The 27,302-nt window shown below is 37.0% G+C and overlaps 1 protein-coding gene across 4 annotated transcripts in view; it reads right to left on the bottom strand.

Moving 5' to 3' along the window:
• Positions 1–5,415: 5,415 nt before the first annotated feature.
• Positions 5,416–27,302, bottom strand: part of NUBPL (NUBP iron-sulfur cluster assembly factor, mitochondrial) — a 78,474-nt gene continuing 56,587 nt past the window's right edge. For all 4 annotated transcript variants that reach the window (XM_077180429.1, XM_077180430.1, XM_077180431.1 and 1 more), the window contains 4 exons: positions 26,092–26,177; positions 20,505–20,625; positions 16,491–16,573; positions 5,416–7,841 (listed from right to left, as the gene is read on the bottom strand). In XM_077180429.1, the coding sequence (XP_077036544.1) occupies positions 7,779–7,841; positions 16,491–16,573; positions 20,505–20,625; positions 26,092–26,177 (353 nt within the window). In that variant the 3' untranslated portion in view covers positions 5,416–7,778. The remainder of the gene's footprint in view (positions 7,842–16,490; positions 16,574–20,504; positions 20,626–26,091; positions 26,178–27,302) is intronic.

Raw genomic sequence — 27,302 nt, 5'->3', positions numbered from 1 at the left:
TATCTTGGGAACACTTGAGAATTAGAGGGTCAGGCGTTGCCTACAAATAATGCAGCATTACTGAAATGCACAGCAAGTCAAAGCAGAGATCAGGTCTGCTCCAGGTGCAGAACAGGAACACAGTTCCTGAGCATTACACACAGCAACTCCTACAAACAGAACAGCAACAACTACCAAACAGTGCCCAGCACCAGCCCTGGCAGGGACACTGTACAGTCTGATAAGGAGCACCAACACACTGTGGAGTAAATAGATCCCTGTTTTCCCAGGGAGAGTAGGTAACAACGTGAAGAACAAACATTTCAGTGAGTCACTTCCTGTGTTAGCAAACCTACAGTCCAAAGGTTCAATGCTGACACAGTTCAGGGTGTGACTTTTCTGAACTGCAAATCACAGAATGAGCTTGGAGTTCACTTAAGAGGCAAAACCTGCTGTTTGAATGCTGCTGGCTCCTCCAGGGCCAAGAACAGCATGAACATGCTGCATCTAGAACCTGGGTTCAGCAGGTATATTTTCATGATCCTTAACCATGACCATTAACCCATGTGGTTTTCAGTTCTAAGGATTGCATTTTATCTGCCACAGTTCTTTATTTTTTCCATGCCAATGACAGTAAGATTAAATAAATTCATATTCTCAAAGAAAAACAGCTTCATGTTGCTTGTGGGTTTGTATTCTCAAGGTATGATTAGCAACTGGTTACAAGAGCTCCAATCTGACTATCCAAAATTATGTCCAATTGGTACCTTTCATTTTGGTGATCGTAGTTCTTAAAAACTAAAGAGAAAATAAAGAACAACCCTATCATTGACCATTTTGTTTTAAAGAAGATGATATAATCCCATATCAAAGCACGAAATTCCCTCTAGGAGCCCCTGTACATAAATCTTTTTATCTTTATCTGAGAAACCAACAATAGTGAAGGGCTGGCAATGGAAATGTGAAACCTTTCTTACAGAAAAAAACCCCACTGGAATAGAACGAAACCTCGAGTTACTGCCTATTAAGCTCAGGTACAATAATTCAGCAAGGTACTCAATATTTTCCTGACACTTGGTATCACCTATGTGTAGGGCAAAGTGCTTTGCAGAGATTATAGATCTTGTTATTGCATTCAACTTCAGCTCCTGTGGTATGGATAGCTAGAATGCTAACTTTAATAAGCCATCACCCTGGGATGGCACATTATCTGATGTGAAACAGACTGATCAAGAAGTGAGACATTCCTCAAGGAACATTCTGTATCAACTGTTTTCAACTATTCACTTTTGAATACATTTTTCAGTTGCTTCCCTAAATTACAGAAATAGTGTCCTGATGTTCTGCTGAGTCCTGTCACCTCTCTGAAGCACCAGGATCAACACAACCCCAGGGTGCCAGGCATCCCAGGTGATATGGCTGAACTTTTCTGACACAAGTGGGAAAAATACATTCCCTATTTTATTTCTGACCATACAATGTTTTATTTCCTTTCATATGCCAGTCACATTTAACAGCTAATAAACTTCCCCTGCTTTGCCCTGACCCATCTGCCTTTCCTAAAAATGCAACACTGCTTATATTTTTTGCTGTGCTAAACAAATTCCTATTGCTTCCTGGCATGAGATCATCCGAGGCAAATACTGGTACATCATCTCTCTTCCCTCCTGTCTGCTGCAGATTCATACTTAGGATTCTGTAGACAGGCACTGATGGGGAATAATACAAAATTTCTCTGAGTCACATTTCTTGTGAAAATGGCAGACCTTTTCAGGCAGTGGAAAGCAATTAATTTCAACAGCAAAGACCTTGTCCAAACATCTTAAATACCATTACTTTCTCAGAAAAATATATTTTTAAAAATCTATAAATGGAAGTATTTCAAGTAAATTTTCCTCTTGAGTGTGATGTTTTCAATGTTCATGAGCTGTAAGCTCTGAATAATTATCAGGCATTTTATCAACACTTTCACTTTGTTTTAATGAAGATGTATATCCCATCAGGGTAACAAAACCAACAATTCACTGAGACAGTGACTATAATTTCCTATATTAACCCTACAGGGAAGAAAGTACTCAGCATCAAACAGCTCTGTCATTTCTTTCTCTAGAGGAGTAACTTTTTGGATGCATTACCAACAGGCAAGGAAAACTCCTTTACAAAAGGAGGTTTATTACACTGTCAAGAAATAAGACAGGAAGTAGCACTGTCTGTTAATAAGAAATGCATTTTTAAAAAAGTGCTAACAAGCTTCAACTCACAGGTTTTCTAAAAGTTTAGGATATTAATGCATTACAGAAGAGATGTCAGTAGTGGTGGCACTCATGAACAAATGTGGGGCTGGTTTTCAAAGCCAAGGTGTATTTTCCCAGCCTTTTAACACTTGTTTTAGAAACTAACTCTGCAAAATAGCCATTGGGCCCGATTATCCTGCAGAGGGAAGTGTGGAGTGCAAATCCAAAACCTCCTGACTCCATCTGAAATGTAATTAATTAGAGGCCTCAAGGTACCACAGACAAAAGCCCATTTATATGGAAATTCCTCCTCTAAAAACAGGCATGTAGAAACTTCCCAATTCAGCAAATAAGTCAATGTGGAAACTCATCCTTGCCTGTCTGACCAGCTACAGACTCATCTCACATCACCCCCAAATGCCTACTGTTGAGCAGAAATGTGTTCAGGCTCCTGAACTTCACTTAGCACTTTAATGAGATAAAAAATATTTGCAACATTTACACAGTGGACAAACATCCCAAAATTACATCTACTGAATGTGTGTTTGGCTAAAAAAGATAGGAAGAATAAACAGGGTGAGAAACTAAGTGTGCAGCAAAACTGGGCTTTAAAAGTATATTATAGCATTTCAGCCATAATTATTTGGGGAAAAAAAGTTGTCCCTAAAAGAAAAAAAGTGATAAGAATCATTAGAAAGTCATAAGCTAACTTTTCAGAAAAAGTAACCAGAAGTTTGTATTTTGAAAACAGATCTTGTTCAGTAACAGGATGCATACATGGGGTAGGCAAGTGTGGGGAGTCTCCTGCCTTTCTCCCAAAGAAAAGAGAAAACCTCTGGATCACAGGAAATAACACAAATTTTAGAAAATCCCAGTGGTATGAGGGAAAAGACTTCAAATAAATCTGTAAGTCCTGAAAACAATGTTAAAGGACAGCAGATGTTCTTCCCTCCCGCCAGCTTGTTCAGAGACTCACACACTCCCTAGGAGAAGTCCTTTATTTGCATTGATTAAAGTGGGTATTCAGATCCAGACTCACACAAATGGAGAAAGTGAGACAAATAGGTGCATAAGGAAGGACAGGCTGTGCCCATCCTCTCTGAATACACAAAGATAATGGAAAAATACAGACCTTTGAATATATTTTTTCTTCAGATTTCAATATCTTTATAATGTAAAACAGAGCCAAAAAAAAAAAAGGCATGCCTTAAATTTAGGCTGAAAAATTTAGGCTGAAATCTACTTTGGGAATTCATTTTTTCTTTTGCTGCTTTGTGATATGTGGCTGACAAACCAATGCCTTGGCTGAAATGCTGCCAAAATAAAATGTAATCATCACTGTAACTCCTGCCATTATAAGTCAATTCTGAAATTAAATCAGCAATTCAGACTCATCTTATGGTAAACTGTTCTTAAGTAGGAGGCTTTTCCCCAGCCATCTCCACCAGGAAGCATTTCTGTTAAATAAAAATGACAACAACAATAGAGGCCCAGATGCGGCCATGAGAAAAAAACCTGGTATGTGGGTATCAAAATCCAAATAAAAACACCAGAGCTTTATCTCAAATTTGTAAGCATCTATGCCAGGCACTAAATTAAGAATTGGTAATTATATTCATAGCCTCATTAGGTAAAAGCAATCAATAAGGCTGGGAACAAGGACCAAAGAAAGCTCAGCCCAAGCCATTAAGCAAAAGAAAAAAAAAAAAAAATCAGCTGTGATTAGCACATTAGCACTTCTTTACTTCCTCCACAAGCAGTACAGCTTCATCAGGAGTGATGAACATTCCATGATGATCCTGAGCAAAGACTAAGCCAGGTGACTGAAGACCCCTCCTAAATTTAGGAGCTATGGATTTGAATCTTCTTAACCAAAGCTGGGTGAACAAGTTTCTTGTGTCTTGGACAACTACCGCAAATCATGTAGGAAAAAAAGCATGGAGATCCTCTCCCCACCAGTACCTGGAAGGACAAAAGCAGCTCCTTGGGCAGTGGGGTACTGAGCTCATGTGCCAGTGTCAGGACTGGGGACACTCTGAAAGAAGCTTTGCACATAAGTACCAAAATCCCAAAATGTAAATTGTCCCACAGCAAAGGGAAACCCACACTTCTTATGGGAAAGATGTTAAAGCGGGTTTCACTTGCTAAACTGGATCTGAGTCTAACTGTATGAAATCAATTCAGAATTACATGAGGTGTTTTGTTAATACACTGAAATGACCTGCTTCTGCCACTGCTCCTCTGCATTAATATCAGTTCATAACTAATCAGAGCAACTAAACAGGTGGCAGTTTGAACTCTAATTGAATTAGCAGACAAAAAGTAACCTGCAAACTACTTTTTTCTCATAACTTCAAATAACAGGGTTTTTTTGTTGTGAGGATCTAGCACCTAAGTATTGCACAAACCATAGTCTCAAAGGCTAAACAATTCATTAGCTGAACAAAGCAGTAAAAAATTTATACCAAAATACTTCACTAGCACAAACAATTCTATGCCTTCTCTTGTTTCCATTAAAACCAAAAACTCTGAAAGCCAAGAAATGCACTTTACTAAGACACAGCCTGTAGGCTCCTCACCCAAGAAACTGCAGGGATTATCTGCAAACACAAGAACTGTGGTCACTATACACAGGGTCGTGCTGTGAACACAAAATTACATCTGACAGCAATGCAGAAGGATCTTGGGAGTCTTGGGAATCTTGCTGCTAACCTACACAGGAGATAAACTGGGACTGACAGATGCCCCTGTCCCCATTCCTGCCTGTTTGGTCCCATGCTTCCCTAGCCTTCCTTTTCTTTCTCTTTCCTCCTCTGTGGGATTTTCCAGTGTGCAACTGAACTCACAGTGCTACAGACTTCAGTAATTCTGTGCTGGTAAGCCAGGAGCACAGTAACTCTGCCTTGCTGGTGAGCAAAGAGCATCTACCCATACAGCTTGGAAAAGCCAAGGCCTCCTGCTAGGATTAGCATTTTTAGAACAAAAACATATTAGCATGCTAGGGAATATCAATTAGAATGAAGTGAAATACTGGAACTGAAAAGAGCAAACAGCACTGTGTGTCAAGCCTATAATTTATATTTATAAACTACAGTTAAATACCACCTTATCCTGCTAAATCTCCAACTGATCCAACCGACTCTCCCATTCACAACCTCCATCAATGATTTTATTAATATAACTTCAAATGTAGTATGTTGACTGGAATTCATTACTATGTATTCTATAGTGTACAACATAATAAAAAAATACAAATATGTATTTCCATAACATTAGGAAGCAATAACACTTTGCCAGTGCCCTTCATTTACTTTGCAGGAGAAGGTCTAGGAAACAGTTTTTCACTCATGAGAATGAGGAAAATCAAGCAAATATGATCTCAATTTAAATTTAGGTTGACTGTTGGAATCCTTAAACACAGAAATGCCCTACCAATTCTGTACAATTACATATATATATATATATATATATATATAAATAAATCAACTACATTGTGTAATCCTTCCACAAAACTGTTAACTAAAATGAATTTTCAGCCTGGCATAGAAACTACGCTTAATCATTGTAACATAGTTTCTTGACAAAGGCATTCAAAATAATTCTGCAACTGAAAGATTCAACAGAGCAAAACAACAGTACTTAATTAAAAGGGGAAAAAATGTAAAAAGAAGTAAAATAAAAGAAAACTTGAAAGCAAAATTCATCCTTCAACTAACCCAAGAAATAATAAGAAACAAAAGGGGAGCTGAACAACCACCTATCTGTATACTGCTTGTTCATCCAGGCTCAACATGAACTGGGTGTCAGACATTCAAAAACTTTTTAACAGAATGAGAATTACAAATATTAGCATTCAGATTATATCATTGTCTTTTGCTAAAAAACAGTCAGAAGTCCCAGTTGTTCCACTGAAATATAAGATTATACTAGCCAGAACCACCACAGGATTATTTACAGACATGTATATCAACAATTATGCTATGTAAAGCAAAGCTAAAAAAGATGCAGAAACAAAACTTAATTTTAAAAAAATGTTATCAATAAAGTATGAACACTAAGCAGTGTTCATAGGCAGAACACTAAGCCAGCTTTGAATTTTGTAAAATATATCAGACAACTGAAAGGAATGGAGTATTCAATTCTACAGACCACAATAATATGCTACTGAAAAAGTTGACCACTGATATGAGATTTCATGGGGGAAGGTGCAGGGAAGGAGGTTCAGAGATTGACATGATGCAAAAAATCAACGGTTTTGGACTATGCAATTTACATATTTAGAAAATCACCTAAGTTTGAAATTCAACTCATTACTTGTGTCTAGATTTTTCATCTAAACTCTGAGTAAGAATATTACTTAAATATTCTTAATGTAAATGTACACCATTATTTTATGTTGTATCACTTCAATAAGAAAAAACTACGTCCAAAATCCTGACCAAGTACTTGGAATACAGGGAAAAAGCTGATCCCTCAGAGGTCAATAGCAGAACTCCCTAGTGTGGTTAACTTCACTCTCTGGTGAAGTTACAGATGTACGTTTAAGATACTGATACTTGACTGTGTAGATGGAAAAGCCTAAATGTCAGCTCCAAGATCTAATTGTAAATGAAAACTCATTCCCTGAAGGCATAATCTTTCACTTCCACACACCAACACAAAGATCACAGGCAATGAAAAAATAAACCAGAAGGCCACGCAGTTTGAAGACCAAATATTTCTTTACTTCAAAAATACATCTTTATATTCAAATTCCAAGTTGCTGCACTGTAGTAGGAATAGGCAATCATAAATTTAATTTATCTTGATCATTTGCATTCTGTGGCAAACTGAGCTCAGGAAAAACATCTGGTTTTCAGTGAAGACCTCTGTTACCTTGTCTTCTGTCTGGGTTCATTATAATGTAAAACAGTAGAGAAATAAGCCTCAGGGTCACGTAATCCATTCTCCACTGAATTTGAATTGCCTCACAATCGAACTTTATCCAATAATGAATGAATTTGTTCATCATCCATCACAAGAACTCTTCAGAGTATACGTGGATTTTTTTAATCTTCTTTTAAGATGAACACAGAAAAGTACCGCAGTTACAGAACTGATTTTGCTTCTTAAAATCTTGCAGAACTTAAGGTCAGTTTGATAGCCAGCCATGTAAAAATCTGAACAAAAACTGAAGGAAATTAAAGTATTGAAAATCCTGCTTAAAAAATTAAATTTATGTCTTGGCATACCATCGTTCTCCTTGCACGGAGAGGCTGTTTTTCATTCTTGACTTTAAAATAGGGCACATGGAAAAAATGTACTTCTTCCCTTCTTGCTCGATGATGTTACAATTCAGCAGTTAGGTACTGTCTATCATCATTTGCATACTTGAATCCTTTTGGACATGGCCAAACAACGATGTGAAAAACAGTAATTATCACAATCATAATTTAACCTCTGGTAAATTAATTCCTAAAGAAGTTCTTAGAATTAAGTTATAGCCTCCATGTATTTAGGTAACAGGACTCTTCTGCACTGCAGCATCAAAGATCACTTTCTTGCTAAATTTCAGTGGCAAATGCTTCAAGCAGGAGGTACTGGTAGTCTTCTTAATATTTCCATAGCTATCTTATGATAGGCTTTAGCCTGCAAAAACAGAAACATACATTGAGCACTAGATTTTCTATAGAAGGGAATATTTCACAACTAATTAGGTATTTGTTCTTTTACACACAAAGAGAAAATCAAACATGTTTAAATAAATGGGTTAAATTTAGCCTGTGTTCAGGAAAAACAATGCATTAAGAGACAGATTAAGCACAAGCATTATAGAAAAATATTGGTGGGGGAATTTAAATTTAACTAAACAATTTGTCTTTAACAACAAGCAAAGTCTTCTGAAAGAGAAGTGATGAGGAAGATACAGATTCTTTACTCCCACAGGTACTATTAATTATAAACTTCCCTCATCCTGACAACCAGGATGCACAGGATAGAGAATCAGAGAAAACAACAGCATTCAAAAAAAATTTTTGAAACTATTCATTACAGACCTGACTATCACTATGGAATTTCCTATTCAGACATTTAAAGTATTTTTAAAAAAAGACACCTCTCCAAAAGACTGAAGTAGGTATTGGAAAGAACTAATTCTGCAACACTGAAATCCACACAGTTAAAGCTCTTTCACACCAGCCTGTGGCATCTGGTCAGACACCTTGACTATGGAGAGCGACCCAAGTAAGCATACTTATGTTAACATCTCCAAAAACCATGACACAGCTAGGACCATGATCAGTCCACTATCAATTAACAAATCTTATGCCAAGGGACTTATATAAAAACACTGTATGAAGTCCAACACAGAACAAACCCCAGAATTAAATCAAATTATTCCCGTACCAAGCTCAACAACTTGTAGTCAAAAGGGAACATCTTAAAATCTCAACCATTTATATAAGAATACTTAATTAAAATAGTATTTTTGTGTGTATGTATATACACACTGCACATTGTTCCAGAAGTTGATTACTTCCATTTTTAAAATGTACACCTTTTCTATAATTTGAATTTGTCGTACTTCAGATTCCAGCTGGTGCATCACGTTCTCTGTCAAGTACACAGCAAAGTCCCCTAACTGAGCTTGCTCTTCTGCACAACAGTGGCCAACCTACTCCATCTTCTCCACTAAGTCTGCATACACAGACCACATTGACAACCTTTCCTGCTTTCCTTGGACAAATCTCCACACTGATTTTTCCTGTCTCCTGTAGGATGGCTCTAACCATGAATTAGTCCTTGTACCCCTGATGAGCCTTTAAAGCAGCAAACAAACTGACACATGCCAGAGCCCAGAGCTTGGGGGGCAGGAAGAGACGGTCTGTCTGTCACACCAGGGCCACCAGCACTCACTGTCACTGCTCTGAACAAGGTGTCAGCCTTTTGCAGGGCCATGCACTGCTCATGTCTGTCTCCTCTTTTTTAGGGATTGCTCCTGGCTTGTAGGATTTTCTTCTCTGGCACTCACCCTCTACACCTCACAGTCTCAATGCTCACATCTCCTTAAAACTAAAGCCAAATTTTCTGAGTTTGTAAGGAATGCAGACAGCAAGACAGAATTGTTTTCTCTCACGTACATGACTTTGTGGCAAGAACAACAGAATTATTTAGAACTTAATTCACAATCAGGAATTTCAAACTTCTGTGGCTAGAGTTGCGGTGCAGTTGGGTAACAGCCTGTGTGCAACACCCACCTCACTCGGCTGTTAATGCCCTGGGTGCTCCAGCTGCCCCCCAACTAACTACTCACCTAGACAAGGTAATGGACCCACCTGAAGTGAGGTGACTGACTGAAGTCAAGCTGCCTTTGCAGTTCAGTATTTAACTAATTGGTGCAGGAGCACTCCAGGTGGGAATTTCAAACTACCTGGAACAGTCCCGCAGGCAGCTCCCATTTTGCACAGATCAATTCATGCATTTCAATGAGCCAATTAATAACCTGCATACAGTACCCGGCCCCTTCTAAAGACTGCCCAGCCTGTTTGCCTGCTCGAGAGTTGACCAAATTGTACACAGAGCTACAAATTCACGATAAGCAGACTCAACTGCTTGTATAAATGTTACCTTATGCCAACATCCCAACAGATTTTAGATACTTTTCCCACAAAATGCTGTTAAATGAGTGTCTGAGCAACACTTCCCCAGTGTACACTGACCCTCATTTGCCAAGCAGCTGATCACCACTTTGCAACAGGAGGGTCCCAATGCAGCTCTTTGTAGCAAGCATTCCAGCACTACTAAACACTGTCTCGTGTCTAGCCTGCTCACCTTTGGGTTTTTTGTTTTCCTGGATCACTACTTTGTCTGTTGAACAGACCAGTATCTCATGTGTGCCCTTACAGAACTCTACCAGTCACCTGGCTTTGGCAAAAATCAACTGTTTTGAGCCTTGGTTTCCTGTCTTTGAACAAATGATTTAGCCATGAGTGAGGACCTGACTATCAATCAACATAACTGAAAGGTCTAAATGGAATCTTGGTGACTGTGAATATGCACTACATAAAAACAACCCTATGTATATTGAATAGTTTTTCCTACTCGTGATCTTTTCATTGTGCCATCCATAGACAGAGAGCACAGCTCAGTTCAGCTGTTTAATCCATCATTACTAAGCAAAAGAAGTTGGGCTGCAAATGAAACCAGAAAGGGTTTACTATTTCCTTTCCAGGTGGAAAAACAGCAGAGAAAGAGTAAAGGATTAGTTCCTATTCATCATCTATAACCTTTCTCATTTTAACAGGATAAAAGAAAACTTCTCAGGTCAGTTACTCCTTTCATATCTGAAAGCTCTAAATGAATGGTTTATAGATTTTCTGAAAACCAATTTTTTGCTGGCAGACAACTTTATATTTAAAAACAACATACCAGTTATCATTCCTCCCACTTCATGAGGACGAAGAAGCACACAGGAAGACAGAATGTCCTAAGCCCAGACCAGACTTGTTTATTATGAACACTGCCTCAATGGGATCTGAGAGCAGCACTAGGGCAGGCAGAGGTAGAGGTGGAAGGTGATGCTCACAGAGTCAAAAAAAAAGCTAGGAAATAGCCACGTGAGAGACTGCTCACCTCTCAAACAGTGGCACAGTGCCAGAAGGGCACAGTTCTTAAGACCTCAAGAGCACAGCTGATAATGAAGTGACTGATGATAGCATTGATGGTGGAGCAGGAAACAGAGAACCTGTGAAGAAGTTCACCAGGAAATGGAGTGAGAAGTCCTACTAAGCATAAATAATCAGACCATCCTGATTCATCACTCTGTAGCAGATCTGTATTATCATGGCCTAATACATGTTGGGTAGATTTAAACTGGAAGACTTTTTACTAGCTCATCTAATTAAGCCCTGCAGGAAATATTAGCCTTTCCAGTTATGGCCTTTCATTCTCCCTAAAAATCTTACCCATGAGGGAAGTATGCATTGTTGCTAAGATTACTGCAGACTGTACAGGTCATGGCTGACTCTGCCCTGTTGTCATGGACTGGAGTGGTGTGGCCTGACCTGCTGGCTTGCTTTCACTGGAGTGCAGATCTCAGCCTGCCAACAGCTCACTACAGTGCCTGCCAGTACCTGGTGCAACTGTCACACAAACACAGAACTCAACTTATAATCAACAAAGTAAAAGCAGGTAGGAGCTGATATCACATTTTCCTTCACCCAAACCACTGCATACAAACAACTTCAGACCAGCAACTCAGAAACACACACTGATTCCATCACTCAGTGACAGGCCTCATACACAAAAGGATATAAATCCCAGTACTGATATGGTTTCTAATGTCTATTTCTGACTACAAGACTCCAAGACTATTAAGGCTGCTTTATTCAGCCCAGCAATCCAAAAGAGAATCTGTGCAAGTCTGACTGTCTGGAACATCAAATGCTGTGGATCCTAATATACCTGTAAAGAAGGAAAAGGAATTTAAATCTGCTCAACTGACCTGTTAGGGCTTACATTTTATTAATTTTATTAATTGCTGAAGGAAACTAGCCACCATGAGCAACTAATCCAATAGTGACTATCACAAGGACAAATACCAGTCTTAGCTACCATCCACATGAAAATAAGCACAGCCAGCCTGTCATTGATAACTTTGGTTCTTAGCACTCTCTGCACAATCATGTTCCATTTGTCAGTTCAATCAGATTTTTAAATACATTTAATTTGGAAACATGGAAATTGCTTTGTTACTTTGACACAACTCCAGCCTTCAGTGCATGACTGGAGATACCTTCCAATGTCTGTATTTTACTGTGGTCAGCTCAGTTGGCACTAAAAACATGATGACAAATGCAGCTTTAAATGAGTCTACTTCAGGTCATGTCACCCAGAGAAATTCTTGGTTGCTACAAGAGGTCCAGAGACTATCCCACTCCCTACCAGTCCTTCCTCTGGGCAGCCCCACCATAAGATTCTTCTTTGCATGTACTGTCAACTCTTGCCAAATTTACAATGAAGTCTCAAGTCAGAAAGGCACACTTACTGAGACAGTAAAAGTCAATCCATACATTGTAACATGAAATGGAGGAGACTAGTAAGTAAGCTGGATTTATGAAACTAAAATCTCAAAGAAAAATACTCAGTGCTCATGGGAAACTTCCTATTAATCCTATATACCAGCAGTAGTAACAGCCAAACCATTCTTAGGGGCAGCCCCAGCTGGGTAATACTGCTAAGCCAAGGTGCCTTTACGGACATCTAAATACACATCCTGCCCAAAAAACATGGCCAAAGAGAACCCTGCAAATCAAATGCAGTATAGTAACATCCTTCAAACAGACTATCCTACACTCAGCCTTTTCTTCAGCAGACAGAACCATAAATGAGGGTCTGATGATGCATTGTACTGTCTACACCCTGAATGAAGGATTTGAACCTACATGTATCAAATACTACTGTGATGATTCAAAGGAAGCCTTGATGATAAAGGCATATTATAAATCATACCATGCAGCCTTCTTTAGGATTTGCTTTAATTTTAAAATATCACACCCCGCATTGACTACTCATTAAATGGAATTATTTATGACAACTAAACCACAAAACAGCATTCTATGACTTTTTGCTACCAGTACTTAAATTTTTCTCCAACTACTTATTGCAATCTTTAAAAGGCTGTATGTTTTTACCCTACTTATATATCACCCTTTCATAAGCATGCTAGAGACAAAGTGTTTCTGAATACAAATTTGAGTTGTCTGTTTGGATGACACCACAGCAAGGTTTGTAACATTCTGATTTAATTGAAAAGGGATGATTAACCAGACTTATTTTGCTCTGTTCCATTAGACTGCTGATACCTTGTGCCCCTGCTTTCCACCTGACTGGGCTTTTTGTCTTCCCTTATAAATCAGTGTGCAATTTATTGGACTCAAAATCCTTCACATGTAGGATGTGAATGGACATACTGGTACACCAAATGTATTTTGTTCTTGTTTGAGGTGGGAGGCGACAGGTGGGAGTTTGGTAGTCAACAATCACAGACAGCCTGTCTGTTCTGCCAAGGTATTGATAAATGCACTGTGCCATGCAGGCTGTGATACACCCAAAGTTTCTAGCAGGAATTCCTCACAAGCTAAGTCTCTGGGCTCTATGCTCACAGAAGGAAGAGCTCTCAGGAACCTCTATTTATCGTTCTCCCAGTGTGATGGAGAGTTCACTGGGCACTTAGGCAGCTCCTTTGATGGCAGAATAACTCCACTGCAATTAATCATGTTCTGTATCTCTTGCTGTGCCTCTAATCTGCTTACCTGCAAGCTTCAGGATGCCTTTCTAAACACCTGTTTTGCTGCTGGCTCCTTTCCCATGGTCCATAGGAAGATCCAGTACATCTGAGCATGATCAATTTCACCTGGTTTCAGTGATTCCTCATTAGTTGTCCCTATTCTACCTTTTCCCCTGCCTTTTTTCCCCCAATTCTACCATTTTAGCAGCATTCCTGATTTTTGTTTACCAGTTTTTGCTGTCCAGTGACTCTTCCATCTGTTTGAGTAAGCAACAAAATGGAGCCTGGGCCAGCTAATCCACCTCCACAGTGTGATGGAGGAGAAAAATGCTCAATTAATCTTTAGAAGTGTCTCACTCCAGAAGGTAAGCCTTTACTGTTGATTAAAGAAATTATAAGCTTCTTGTAGAGGATCTTGGGTCACTCTCAGCTGCTGTGTTAGGCTGACCATGCAAGTACAACAATATTCCATTTCTACATCACAAAGTTTTATCAATGAAGAGTATTAAGAAAAAGCCACAAAAAAAGCCACAATTTAAACTGACAGAAACACTAACACAGACAATGTTATACCAAGAGCAAAATCATTTTAGCAGCACTGTTATTTCTCCCAGGGGACTGCCTCAAGCTTCACCAAAAGAGAACTCCAGTCATCAAACCCTCCTATCCTTTAGCTATAATGTCAATACTTTCCACAAGCAGATTAGTCTTGTGTATTCTGTGCCTTCCCTGAGGAAGAACTTTCTAAGTTCACACATGTTCCATTCTACAAGTAATTTCCTTTTTTAGTTCTTAGTAATTTCCTTGTCATTTGTGAAATGGAAACCCCTTTTCCACCAACTACATCTAAGCTTTAAAATAATAAATTTAGACGAGTTTGCTTAGACATTTTGAAATTCTAGTGTAAAGTCAGAGGTATACTTTTACATATCTGCAAGGCAAGATGAACCCCATGGCAGATGTGTAAGCAAAAATGTATTAACTGACATATTTTAGAAACCATTTTATTCTAGGCTTGAAAGAGCTCAAAAGGTGTGACAACATGCTGGGTTTCTAAGAAGTCAATCACCATCCCTATTCCCTACTGTTTGAATCTGCAAGGTATTATTTCAGGTCTATGATTCTGTATTTGATTTGTAAGTGTGTTCTAACAAAATCAGCATAGAATTTTGTATGAAAATCCCCTGCACATTTAAGCGACAGGAGCAGAGAAATTCAGCAGACATTGTTCTCTATCCGAAAAGTTGTTAATGCATGAATAGCCACAATTTCAGTTTATTTGAGAAACATGGTGATGACTGTCATGTATTAAAGATTAGAATCTGACCTTATATGCCTTCTCCCACCATCAGTTATGTGCTAAGAATTTAATATTTCTTTGAAAATATAAGAGAATGATATTTTTTCTATCTTTAAAATGAGAAGAAAAGCAGGGATGAAGGAAAGTTCTTTTTCATTCTACAGAGATTTGTGACATTTTTAAAACACATTCTCTGAGGAGAACTATTATCTCACAGACACAAAGGCAGAGAAGGATATTAAGAGTTTTCCCCAGAGTCACACATATTTGTCAATCTTTATTCCTCTGCATATTTAACTTAATTGCCACAAATGGTGATTATAACCCATCCTTTTGTTATCAAGAACATAGTTAAAGGAGGAACAGATGGCAACACAACAGACTTTCTTGCCTTTTTATTTTCAGAATGCTATCCCCATACATGTCTGAATTCTTGGCTCAATAGTCCAGCAGGCTACAGACTCTTGGTTATTACAGATTTCAGATACTGTGAGCCCTCCACCTTAGCTTCCCAGCTGTTTTACTTCAGCTTTGACCAAAGCCATACATCCATTCAAAACTTCACATTGCTGATCAAACTTCCCAGAAAGAAGCTACCATATGGATTATAGGGATTCCTTTTCAGATAGACCTAGACTCAAGATCACTACATTATTCCACAGCATGGGCCTTGCCCAAACCTAGCAAAAACATGGCATTTAACTAGAAGCCAACACACCACTTCTCTTTCAGAGCAAAACTACAATTTTAAGACTATCACTGGTCTTCCACAATCCTGTTCAGTATGTTAATAACATTGGATTAAGAATGTTAATGTTCTCCTCTTTTTTTTTTTTCTTCTAAAATACTGTGAAGGAAAAAACACATTTCAATCATGATATTGAAAAAGCTACTAATATTCAAATGCTCCATAGGTACAGTCTACCTTATTGTGAATTGATTCTACTATCTGTTATCAGTATTAATATTTTTTTTCACTATATATCTTTACCTCTAAGCAGCAGAGGAGAGTGGGGCTGCATTATGCCATATACTGTGTACAGCACCCTGCCCTACAGAGCCTGGCAGACAAACTCTAGCAGAGAAAGAAAATAGCAGACAGGGAAATCTTACTCCATCAGCAATAATGAAATTCTATATGTGAAACTACTTTTCTTTACAGATTTGCATATTTGACTCCCACCACCTCACCAACTTGCATTTTCCAGTGACAACAGAATGTTATGGTAAATAAACTGAAAAAATCCATTTCCTCTTGTGTGCAAATTGCTCCACTTCCTGATGAAAACAACCCAGGTACTGACAATATGAAGTTTTGTTCCAAACATCTTTGGGTAAGACCCTTTGACAGTTTCCAGGCTCAGCTACCAAAGGCTTAACTGACAGTTTTAGAGGACCTACATTAGCTGCAAGGTCTCATGAGGCTTGACACTGACCTACCTCCTCTTAGTGTGCCAGGACCTGGATCAAATCTTCTCTATTCTGAATGATTCAGCCTAATTAAACAAAACCAAACCCACAGAAGCAGAACAGATGGCCAGCATTCAAAAATCAAGGGCCTGAGTTACTTACTGCTACTACCTTCTTTTACTTTATTTCCTTACTTCACTCAAAAACCTATTTCTTTCCAAAGAGCAATAAGAAGCAGCACTCTCCATTCACTTTTAGAGGAGAGCTCTCTGTTGTTCTAAGTGCAGTGCACCAAACTTACAGCATCACTTTGAGGCTGAGAGATCACAACAGGCTGTCCTGAATCACACGTCTCCCGTATATTGATGTGCAGTGGAACGTCTCCTGCATCAAAAATACCAAGACACACATATGTGAAGACCTAGTATTTCTTAAATGTTTACTTAAAATAACCCTAAAGCAACTTGAACTCTAATTCCCATTCACTATACTCTTTGAATTACTTTAGCTCCAAAAATTAGCATTTAAAATGAAAATTGGCTGTGGTATATTTTCCTTACATCCATAATGAATAATGCCAAACATATTTTGGATTTTTCATTCTCTGAATAGAAAGGACCATGCTTTAGTCATTTATTAGAGAAGGAAGGGCTTTTTGCCTCAAACACAGAAAAATACAGGCTGAGATACAAAATATTTTGTTTATGTGAAATAAACTGCCTGAGTGTTAGGCAACTGTTCATCATGCAATTTACTGTTCAGCCTATCTCCTCACTGTAAGTTCTTTTCAGTGCCGTTTTAAGATTTTAATCACTATTCAAAGACTTCTTTGAATACTTAATTTCCAAATAATAGCATTTGTTATTGTCCTTATTAGGCCTTGGATCCAATTAAAAGGTGGACGGCTATTCAGTCATTCTTCTTTCCAACAGAAATCTTCTTTATATTCTGCTTTTATAATGAGCAGGGAACTGCCAGAGAGGAAAGGAACGGTCTAAAGGAGAATCAATTAGCAGCCCTGTTCCATTCTGAGACATACTTTCTGCAACACAGATTTCACCACTACAAAACATTTGGAGATTGCTATGTTTACTGCTACATAAATAATTTTGAGGTGAACTGAAGACCAACTTTCTTTAACTGGAAGACATAGCTACACTTTACATTATGGATAGACGAAGACAAAATAGCCTACCTTAGTTCAATCCTGACACATCAGAAATCGTATAAGTTTAATTCATACATTTTAGCAACCTGATTTAACTCAAATCAAGGCCATTGTAAATTACTGAGATTCAATGTATTCAGAAAATGAAACAGTTTAAAAAACTGTATGAAAATTGACGAAGTTTAAGAAATAAAAAAACCTAAACACCAAGCAAGTAGGAATACAAACAAAAACAAACAAATAGTAAACACAAAAGCACTGGCTCCATGATTAGTGTGCTGCATCTTTGAACAGCCTTATTATTATTTAGGATAATGACAGTCCATTTCCTTCAATTTTTTTTCCTTACTTATTTAAGTCATGAATAAATTTAGGTATAATAGTCTGTTCATGTATTCATTTTTAAAAAAAATTCAGAGAGTCCTTTGAAAGTTTTCTAACCATAAACATTCTTAATTGAATAACAGTAATTTGTAAATCTCCCTGATGTTCACTTCCTACTCTTATTTTACGTTGAGACTAATCTTCTCTTTTTTCCTAAGGATGTTTTGTAAATGAAAAAATACTTCTTCAAAATCAGCTTAATAATAATCTCCAATAATTACAAAATAGCAGCCTCTCTCTTTTCCTCCTCAGACTTACAAACGTGTGCTGGTACTACAGGAGCATTCAGGACTTGTAAGAACAGAAGTGCAGTCAGAAGATAAAGAAAAATGCATTATTATTTTAAAAAATTGCAAATTTATAATTTAAGCAGAAGACATCAAAACCATCTGCATAGCTGTTTGGGTGGTATGGGTTTGAGGAAGATAAAACTTTTGGACTATTCTTCACTACCCAATGTGATGGGAACTTAACATCACAAGTTTTTCTGATATTAACAACTACTGCTGATTGCAAAGAAAGAATAATTTAAATTTACTGTAGGAAGAAAAATCAAAGAATTTTAAAAACCTGGTAGTCATTGCTGATGGTCAGGAACCAGATAGTGTTAAAAAAGTCAGGAATTGCAAAGGTCAGGATGGAACACACAGAAATTATTATCTCAGTATCATGCACACCAATGACATAGCTTTCTGGTCACAGTTACAGCTCTCAAACTTCAGGAAAAAAATTTCTGAGACAGGGAGAGAAAAATCAGTAGCACAAAGTCTCTCTCACAAACCTTATCACATATTCCTTTAAAGAACAGTAAAAATAAAAGACAATCGTAAGTATATGAAATAACGGATTTTACTTGAAAGACTCCTGGCAAATGCTAATTGCCTTCCATCATAAACAAAAATAAGGTACTCAGTAATACTAATGACAGCCAACTCTGAGCAAATGGAAGGACGATACTTTTCAATCCTGCACTGAAGGATTAGCTTGGAGAATTTGTCAAATGTTGGGTGACAAACATCTTGTTGGGTTTCCAAGAAGGACTAGATAGATGCTTATCTAAACAAACAGAACAGCCACAGGTGTCAGAAAATATATGCAAAATAAACTTAGAATTACTAATTTTAAATATATGCACTTTACAGATATATATGTAAAAATATGTTCTCTAGGTTTTTGGGCAGAATTCAAGTAATACTGAGATAGAACTTCCATTTGGGATGGATTACCATAAAATCTGTAAGCAGTAATTCTTACAATGCCATATGGTATTATTATGTAATGGTCATCCCTGGAAGGAGGAGCATACTAATCAGATCAAGTACTGTAACTCAAAATTTATCCCTTGGGGCATTATTCTTAATCTTAGTCTGGTTTTGCATTGGCAGTTTGAAGTTAAACTTCACTCTGCTTTGTTTTGTACATCTCATCTATCCCCTGCTAAATCTGTACATCTCTCACATCACTCCTAATTAAATCCAATCACAATCAGTTCTGCACTCTTAGGAAATAACAAAAACCACCTATGGGACCAATGCCATGGTACATCATTTGTGCCTGCGTATCTAAATGCACGTTAGATTCAACTGCTTGCAGAGCATTTGCATCCATCCACATAACCCAGGGCTGCAGAAGTCCCCTTGGGCTCTGATCACAACTCATTACATATTCAGAAAACTAAAAGATAGCCCAAAAGCATGTCTTTAATTATGTGTTGCCTTGCTATCTCAAGTCTATGTCAGACCTTGATGTTTCTGTGTTGATCTTTCTAAGTGAGCTTCCTGGTTCTTTTTAATGAATTAGCTATGGAAAATCATTGAGATAATTAGAGTGATACATGGAAACACATCATTAGCACATGCAATTACCCCATTTACCAACTTAATTACGCTGTGTTATATTCTTTACTTACAGCGCAGGTTGAACCTTGCCTTTTTTAATCAGTAATGTATATTTTAAAGATCCATGTATATTTTAGCCTACAGGCATGACAGATAGCTTAATCATAGCTCATCATAGAATGATTTAAGTTGGAAGGGACCTTAAAAATCATTTAGTTCCAAGCCCCCTTCTGTAGACAGGGACACTTCAAGTAGAGCAGGTATCTCAGAGCCCCATCCAACCTGCCTTCGAACCTTCTCAGGAATGGAGCTCCCTTGACTCTAGACAACCTTTGCCAGTCCCTCACACTAAAGAATTTCTTATTTCTAATATCTAATATATTATATCTAATATCTAATCTAAATCTATCCTCCTTCAGTTTAAAGTAATTCTCCATTGCCCTATCATTGCCTGCCTTTGTAAAAAGTCTCCAGCTTTCAGAACCATTTACACACCAGAAGGATGCTATAAAGCCTCTGCTGAGTCAATATTTAAACAAAATAAATGAGAAAACATTTATTGATATTACTAGACAGAGTTTAGCTCTGTCCTAAGACTAAATAGAATTCCTGGTTATTTGCAAAAATTGCTGTACAGTCAAGCACATAACAAATTTCAGGTAATACAGCACATTGATATCAATTCATGTTCTGGATTGTTTGTAAATACAGAGATTTAAGATGCAATTCAAGAATTTTCATATGCAGTCAACATCACCATTACAAGACTGGCAAGGAACAGAGCATACTGCTTATTACTTCCATTACATCTGAAAACAGTCTGAATCCAAAGTCATCTAGGATTATGCAGTTTCATCATTCAGTTAGCACTTCATGCACACCATTAGATTTTTCTTCAAAAATAAAACCATTTCCATATTCTTACCCAAAATATCCAATCCAAGAGTTTTTGCCAGATCTTTTACGCCATCAGTTCCAAAAATATGTGTCTCATGCTTACATTTGGGACACTGGAAAACACTCATATTTTGAACTAGTCCTAAAACCTGTCAAAGGAAAGGAAAGGAAAGATTGCTCAAACGAAGCACCAGTATTTCCATGTTAATCTTTGATAATATAGATTATCCACTAAGAACCAACACAGAGTGGTTATTTAAAACAGGAATCAGACCCATTAATATCATTATCAGCTCTTATTAGTCATCTCAGTGGCCCCATCATCTGGCATTATTTCAATTTCTTCACATTTATACCTCTTGAAGACTACCAGCCTTATTTGTAACAAAAAGTACTTCTTGCACAAACCTAACTTGCCAAGAACTCTCCCTGCTAGTATTTCATTTTCAAACTCTGAATACTGGAAGAATTTTCATGCTGCGTTTTACAGTTTTGTCCTTTGCAGTTTCAGGAAAGAGAAAATAAAAACATACCATTACAAGAAATTACACAATCAGACGTGCTTTTAAGGCATTTTTAGAAGTTATCCGGTAGGGAAATGTTTTCAAAAAGACCAGATTTGTTATTCTTCTGCAGAGCAGAAACGCATTTTAAAGATCAAACAATAGAAATAATTATGTGAAAGTAAGTGGCAAAAACCATAGCATAAAAATCTAATACACACATCCTGGGTACCCTTCCATTGATGCCAGGTTTTTAACGTCATCCTTATAAAATACGTCAAATGAAAATTTGCCAAGTCATTCACACAAAAAAATCTTCCTTCACAATGTGAAATAATACTAATAATCTCATTCTATTCACATAGTAAACAAAACTCTACATTGAGTCAGATCAAAAGTTTCAGAAGTGATGAAAACAGTGTTCAAATGCCACAGGGTGGAAGTTTTTATCCACCTGCTAAGGAACAGAACATCTGCTTTAAGAGATGCAATGTTACAACATTTCACTTTCAGATTTGTATAGTACCTAGATATGTCACAAACACTATAGCTGAGTTTTAGAATACACAATTTATGTTGCTATTTACTTTGTAGCATTTTGTACTTCTACATTTTCCTGAACCTTCTAGTTTTGTGCTTGAACAAGGTGGTCTCTTATTAGAGAGTTATTAGAGAAGAAATATATCCACCATGCTAATGAAGCATATCTAGGAGGAAACACAGTGTTCAGTGCGACCAACAAATATATTTAATTAAAAGTGAATGTACAACTCCTGGCACTGAACTTAAAATAAAAATGTTACTTACAATATCATAATAAGTTTCCTTAGCTATAAACTGAAATTTATCAAAAGGTGGTCACCTGTTTTGCCTATAACACCTTTTCTATACCACCTCTTATACATCTTCCTTTACTTATGTAAAACTCTCAGATGGTTTAAAGCAAGGAACGTTTTAAGAAATAATATGCTTGAAACAAAAATTACCTACTTCCAATTTAACACCTCAAACTGACTTTGCCCCTTTTCTACTCTCTCCCAGGGACTGTCAGAGAAGCAAGTGGAACAAGATTGTATTTACTGGCACATTATTACAGGTCATTTTATCATCCAGTTCTTACATTAGTAGAGACATTAAATACTGCATATCCAAGGGTATAAGATGCAGGACAGTAAAAAGAGAGCTGTACAGCCACAGCCTTCTATGGATGACCTCTAAGCAGACATTCATCCTGCTCTCCCCTTAGATCAAGTCATGGAGTTTTTACTCTGTTGGTAAACTGAAGAACACTGAAAGACATATTTTTGACAAAAGAAAAATATTATTTTCACCAGGATACATGGAGGCCATTTTTGAAAGAGAAAAAGAAAATCGGAAAAAAGAAGTAATTTGAAATTTACACTTTAATTCATTTTCAGGTATCTTGGGGTTTGAACTTTCTGTTCTCTTCAAAGTACTCATACAACATTTATGATTCAGCAAATTTATCATCAAAGAAAATTTTACGTAGTCTACTATTGTTTTGTGAATAGTTAAGCATTATTAAAGCTGTTTTGTTCATTTTTTAATAACCTAGTAACTAAGAAGTCCTTCAGCCAGGACTGATGCTAGACCAGTTTTAGAGGCCTTAAAAACTGTCCTTTTTTATTTCCATTTAAACAAACCTTACTAAAAGGAAATGACATTTCATTATTACACAATAATTTTAATTTTTCTGTGTTGGTCCTGTTTGTCAGCCAATAAACGGTGCATATTTAATAATATATAATTCATCCATCTGGAATATGAAGATGCCACTTAAAAATACTAAGTATAATATGGAATATTTCAAAATACACAATTTACTGCTGAAGTGTTTTTTTACCATGCATTTTTCTGCACATATATTTACAGAAGGGAGCTCCTTATGACCTTCAGAGCTTTTAAATCTACAAAGGAATAGGTCTGTTAATGAAGTCAGTAATAACCCTCATTTTCCTGCTCAAATAATAGACTTGTAATAGCTTCAAAGCAGCTGTTACTGTCTACACAAACTATTTCATAAGTGTGGGTGAATTCTATTCTAGTTGAGCTTGGCAAATTTGGCTCAGCAATGACATGAAAACTTTTATCCACCACAATACAGGAGCTAACCTATGGCAGCAGCATGGAGCTGCATTCCATTTAGTCTAATCGTTATTTTAAATGGCAAAGAAGCATCTGGCAAGAAATAACAGGAAATGAAGAACCCTTTCATTAGGAGTTATCTGCACACAGTTGCTGAATGTTTACATACTTCTTGTGCTCAGCAAACCTTTTGGTTACACAATAAATCATGCTTAAATCCAAATATACAACCTTCTAAGTTAAAGAAAATACAGTGATGAAATGAAAGTTCTCTGTATTTACATTAGGAGACAATTCCTGAGAAACCCACTGCAGTCATTCACTGTATTTAAGGACAGACAGCTGGTGCTAGGTCTGACTGATGGGGACTGAAGTGACCAGGGTGACAGTTCCTCTGCCATCAACTTCCTGTGTCAGTCAGCCACTTTGCATTGAAGTGCTTCAAGTGAACATGCACAATACTTCTGTCTTCCTACCTTTCATCTTGTAAAGAGCAATTTCTCTCTCTAATATCTGCTCCCAACATGAAGCCATAATCGTGGCTGGTTACTCTGGATGCTTCAGAAACACCAGTAAGAACATAGCCAAATAAGCCATTTTAGTACCTCAGAAGGAAAAACATAGCTGAGTTTATCTAAGCAGTTTTTTTGAAACCTGCAAAATCCACAGCACAACCTTCAAATTCAAGGAAAGTTCCAGAAAAATTGTAGATTTAACTAAAACCCTGTCTTTTCTTTCAGGGATATGATTGATAAGATAAACAATAATGAACTGAACTCAGCCTCAGCAAGCGGAAATAGGCAGTTTTTCTCCTAAATCCTCAAAATTATTCACTTTGAGTCACCCTTAGGAACACAAGAAAACGCTGGCCAAACTCACATAACAGACAAGAATCTTGAAACTTGTGATAGGAGTCAGCAACACTTTGCAAATTCCTCCTTCACTCTAAGTGTAGGTGTGCTCCACTGCACAAGAGATGTCACTCCTCTTTTAGCAACTATGTCCTAAGATGGAAAATATTAATTTTGCCCCATAAACCTGGTTTTAATGCTGACTCTCCTGGTCGGCTTTTCATTAGTTCCTTCAGTCATTCTACTTCAATTTCAATAAACAACATTAAAAACTGTGACTTTACCGTGGTAATACTACACATGTCATCTGAGCCTTCCATAACTAATAATGGTGGGTGTGAGGGGAAGGCAGAATATGTATATAGGCCTGTATGTACATGGGAGAGACCACAGTTCATTAAATACAGGAAAGCATACTCAGAGTTCAGCCACCCATAGCCTCTCTGCTTCTTTGAAAAATCAGCTCTTTGCAAGCGCTTTCTGAAAGATGAAAGATTGAAGATCAGTTAATTATGCAATCAGGATATGTAATTTTAGCACAGACCTTCAGATTCCAGCTCTTTGACATACACCTCAGGTCTGAAGTTGTCCATGAAAAATTATGTCACTTGACTTTCTTTAGATCCTCATATTTAGTTGACATTTAGAAATGTAGTACATAGGCAAAAGCTGCCTAAAACTCAAGCAATTTTTATACATATTTTTATACGTGTACATACAGGGCAGAATAAAATGAAGCAGGGAGAATAAAATGAAGCAGGGTAATGAAAAAGGCAAGGCCTGATAACTGGTTCAAGTGCATTCAAACACAACATGTGGTGTAACAGCTTTATTGTGACTTCTCACTTGATTTGACAACATCTGATAATTCCAATGAACCAAAACAGATCATACTTAATATCTTATCTTCCACTAGTCAAATCAGTATTAGCCAAGCCCATCCTAGAACACACGATTTTCTTGGATGCCATTCTCTTCAAAGGACATTGAACCAAACAGTTTTAGAAAGAAATCTTGGTAACTTCTCATTAAAACAAAAGGAAAATTCAGTGAAGCACTAACTTGAACACAATTTAAATTGAAAAAAAAACCCAACATTTTACATCATTTCAGGAAACCCAAACAAAATCAAAACAAAATGTTCTGTATGTTATTTCTCTTGTTTTCCTTCTGGCAGCAAATTATAAATGTTACAATGCTTTCATTTTGATGCAAATATGCTTAAATAATAGTAATAAGGAATTCATCAAAGTGTTTCTTTTGTTAAGCCATCCTGTAAATTAAAAAAGGGAAAGCATTCACTTCAACTTTTTTTAATTATGAAAACACTAGCTATGAAAAAAACTTCCTTTCTTAAGAAAGAATAGAAGTGACCTTCACACAGGTAAACAAGAAAACCTCTTTTTTTCCTTACAGCTTATGATAAGGAAGCATTTCATATCATATTCTTTCATCAACTGCCCATTTAAAAATTAATCTCTACATAAATATATTCTAGAGTACTACATTCAGTTACTTAGCAACTTGTAGCACCCAGAGAAAATATCAAGTCAAGGATGTTAGCCTGCTTAATATTTTCTCCTAATTGTGGATATTCTTAGATTTCTCATTTCTCAAACAAGTATGCTAAGATATAAACTATAAACCTCATGGAAAACAATGATGGGACAGCCTTCTACTTGTCACAATACTTACAGAGCCCTTCAAATGGTGAAGTAACTAGATAGAAGCATATCTCCACCAAAATTTGAGTTTGCTTCTTTAAAAAAATCAATAAATGATTTCTCTACATTTCATGAAATCTGAAGCCCCAACAGAGACAGTGCTGAAGAGGACACGTAATGAGGACACATAGCATGACTGAAAGGCATGCATTACTTCCTAAGATATTCTGTTCAGCAACCTGATCTACTCCATACAATTAAACAAACAGATTTAAAACAAATCATTTATTATTATGGCTTCAGCCTAAGAAAATTCTCTCCTTTCTGTATAACCAAGTTCCTGACACAGATATAAGATGGAATCGAAGCCTTTAACAAGAATTTATTAAATTCAAGTGATTTCTGAATGTTCACCTACTGCTGCATATGGAATTTTTTTTTACATATTGGAAAAAGAAAAATCTACTGGTATTTTTCATGTAGAGACTCACAGGTACATGGACTTTTCTGAACATTTCAGCTCCTTTGTGTGCATCCAATAAAGCCACGTCTTGTGGAGTGGAGACAATCACAGCTCCTGGGAAAAGAAAACATGAAATCCCATTAAAATGGATTTTATTAATTATTCTGCTAAATATTTTAAATATTTAGTACATGCTAATAAATTCACAGTAGTCACACAGTTATATGCTTTTAAGGAAGAAAATTATGCCAGGTTTTTTTATTATACAATGATCAAAATAACTGAGATAGGATATGAAGTGATAAAAGTATTTTAGATACTTCCATCATAACTTTTTCTATGTAGAAACCATTTATACTTTCTAAATGAGAAAAATTATCTAGTATCATACAACCATCCACATGCTGACAGATTGCAGAGGTGGTACTCTGGGAATATCTACACAGTAACAATCCCATGCCATAATTATAAGTTTTTAATTTAACAATAAGCCTTGTTCTAAAACCAGGAGGCAGGTGCTTGTAATCAGACTGTTGTTTTCCAGACCTCCCACACTTTCTTGAACCATGTCACACTAGACACCAGTGCATTTGTGTCAGTAATACCACAAAAGAAGAGGCCAACTGATGCACACTTGCACTAGGTTTGAATAGAGTGTTGCTCACTGTTCAAACGTGGCTCCAGGTTACCTGATAATTAGTACTCCTGAGAGTTATTAAGCACACAAAACAGCCAGAGCTCCTTGTCTAAGTAACATTCTAAAGTAAAGTAAGCCCACAGGTTACTATCCCACCCTGTTATTACTTTTTGATTAATACAGCATGAAAAACCACCACACACATCAGAATATTCTACATGACTTCACAAAGAGCATCTTTTTCCAATTGCTATGGGGTTTCAAATGTTATTTCCTCAAAATTTGCAACAAAAAACTGTTCACGCTTGTCCCTATTTTATAAAAATGTAATGTACAAGGGAGCATTACTGGTCAATTGATTAGCTTTGGTTTCACATTGACCATCTAGTGTCAAAAGTCTCTAATACAAGAAGATTTCTGTAGAGTCACATTATGCCAACCATGCACAAGAAATTTATGTCAAACTTCACACTAACAGCAATTACAACAGAGAATTCAAGATGCTTGGGAGAACTCAAGATCCTACAGGGCCAGCAGCTCCCAATCCCCTGTGTGCAAGGCAAAGGAAGAGGTGGGTAGATTTCAGAGGCATGCAATCCTGG

This window comes from Agelaius phoeniceus, chromosome 6 (genome assembly GCF_051311805.1).
Source record: "Agelaius phoeniceus isolate bAgePho1 chromosome 6, bAgePho1.hap1, whole genome shotgun sequence".
Classification (NCBI taxonomy): Eukaryota; Metazoa; Chordata; class Aves; order Passeriformes; family Icteridae; genus Agelaius; species Agelaius phoeniceus.
The sequence above is the reverse complement of the archived record's forward strand: the minus strand, read 5'-3'. Positions and strand labels throughout refer to the sequence as shown.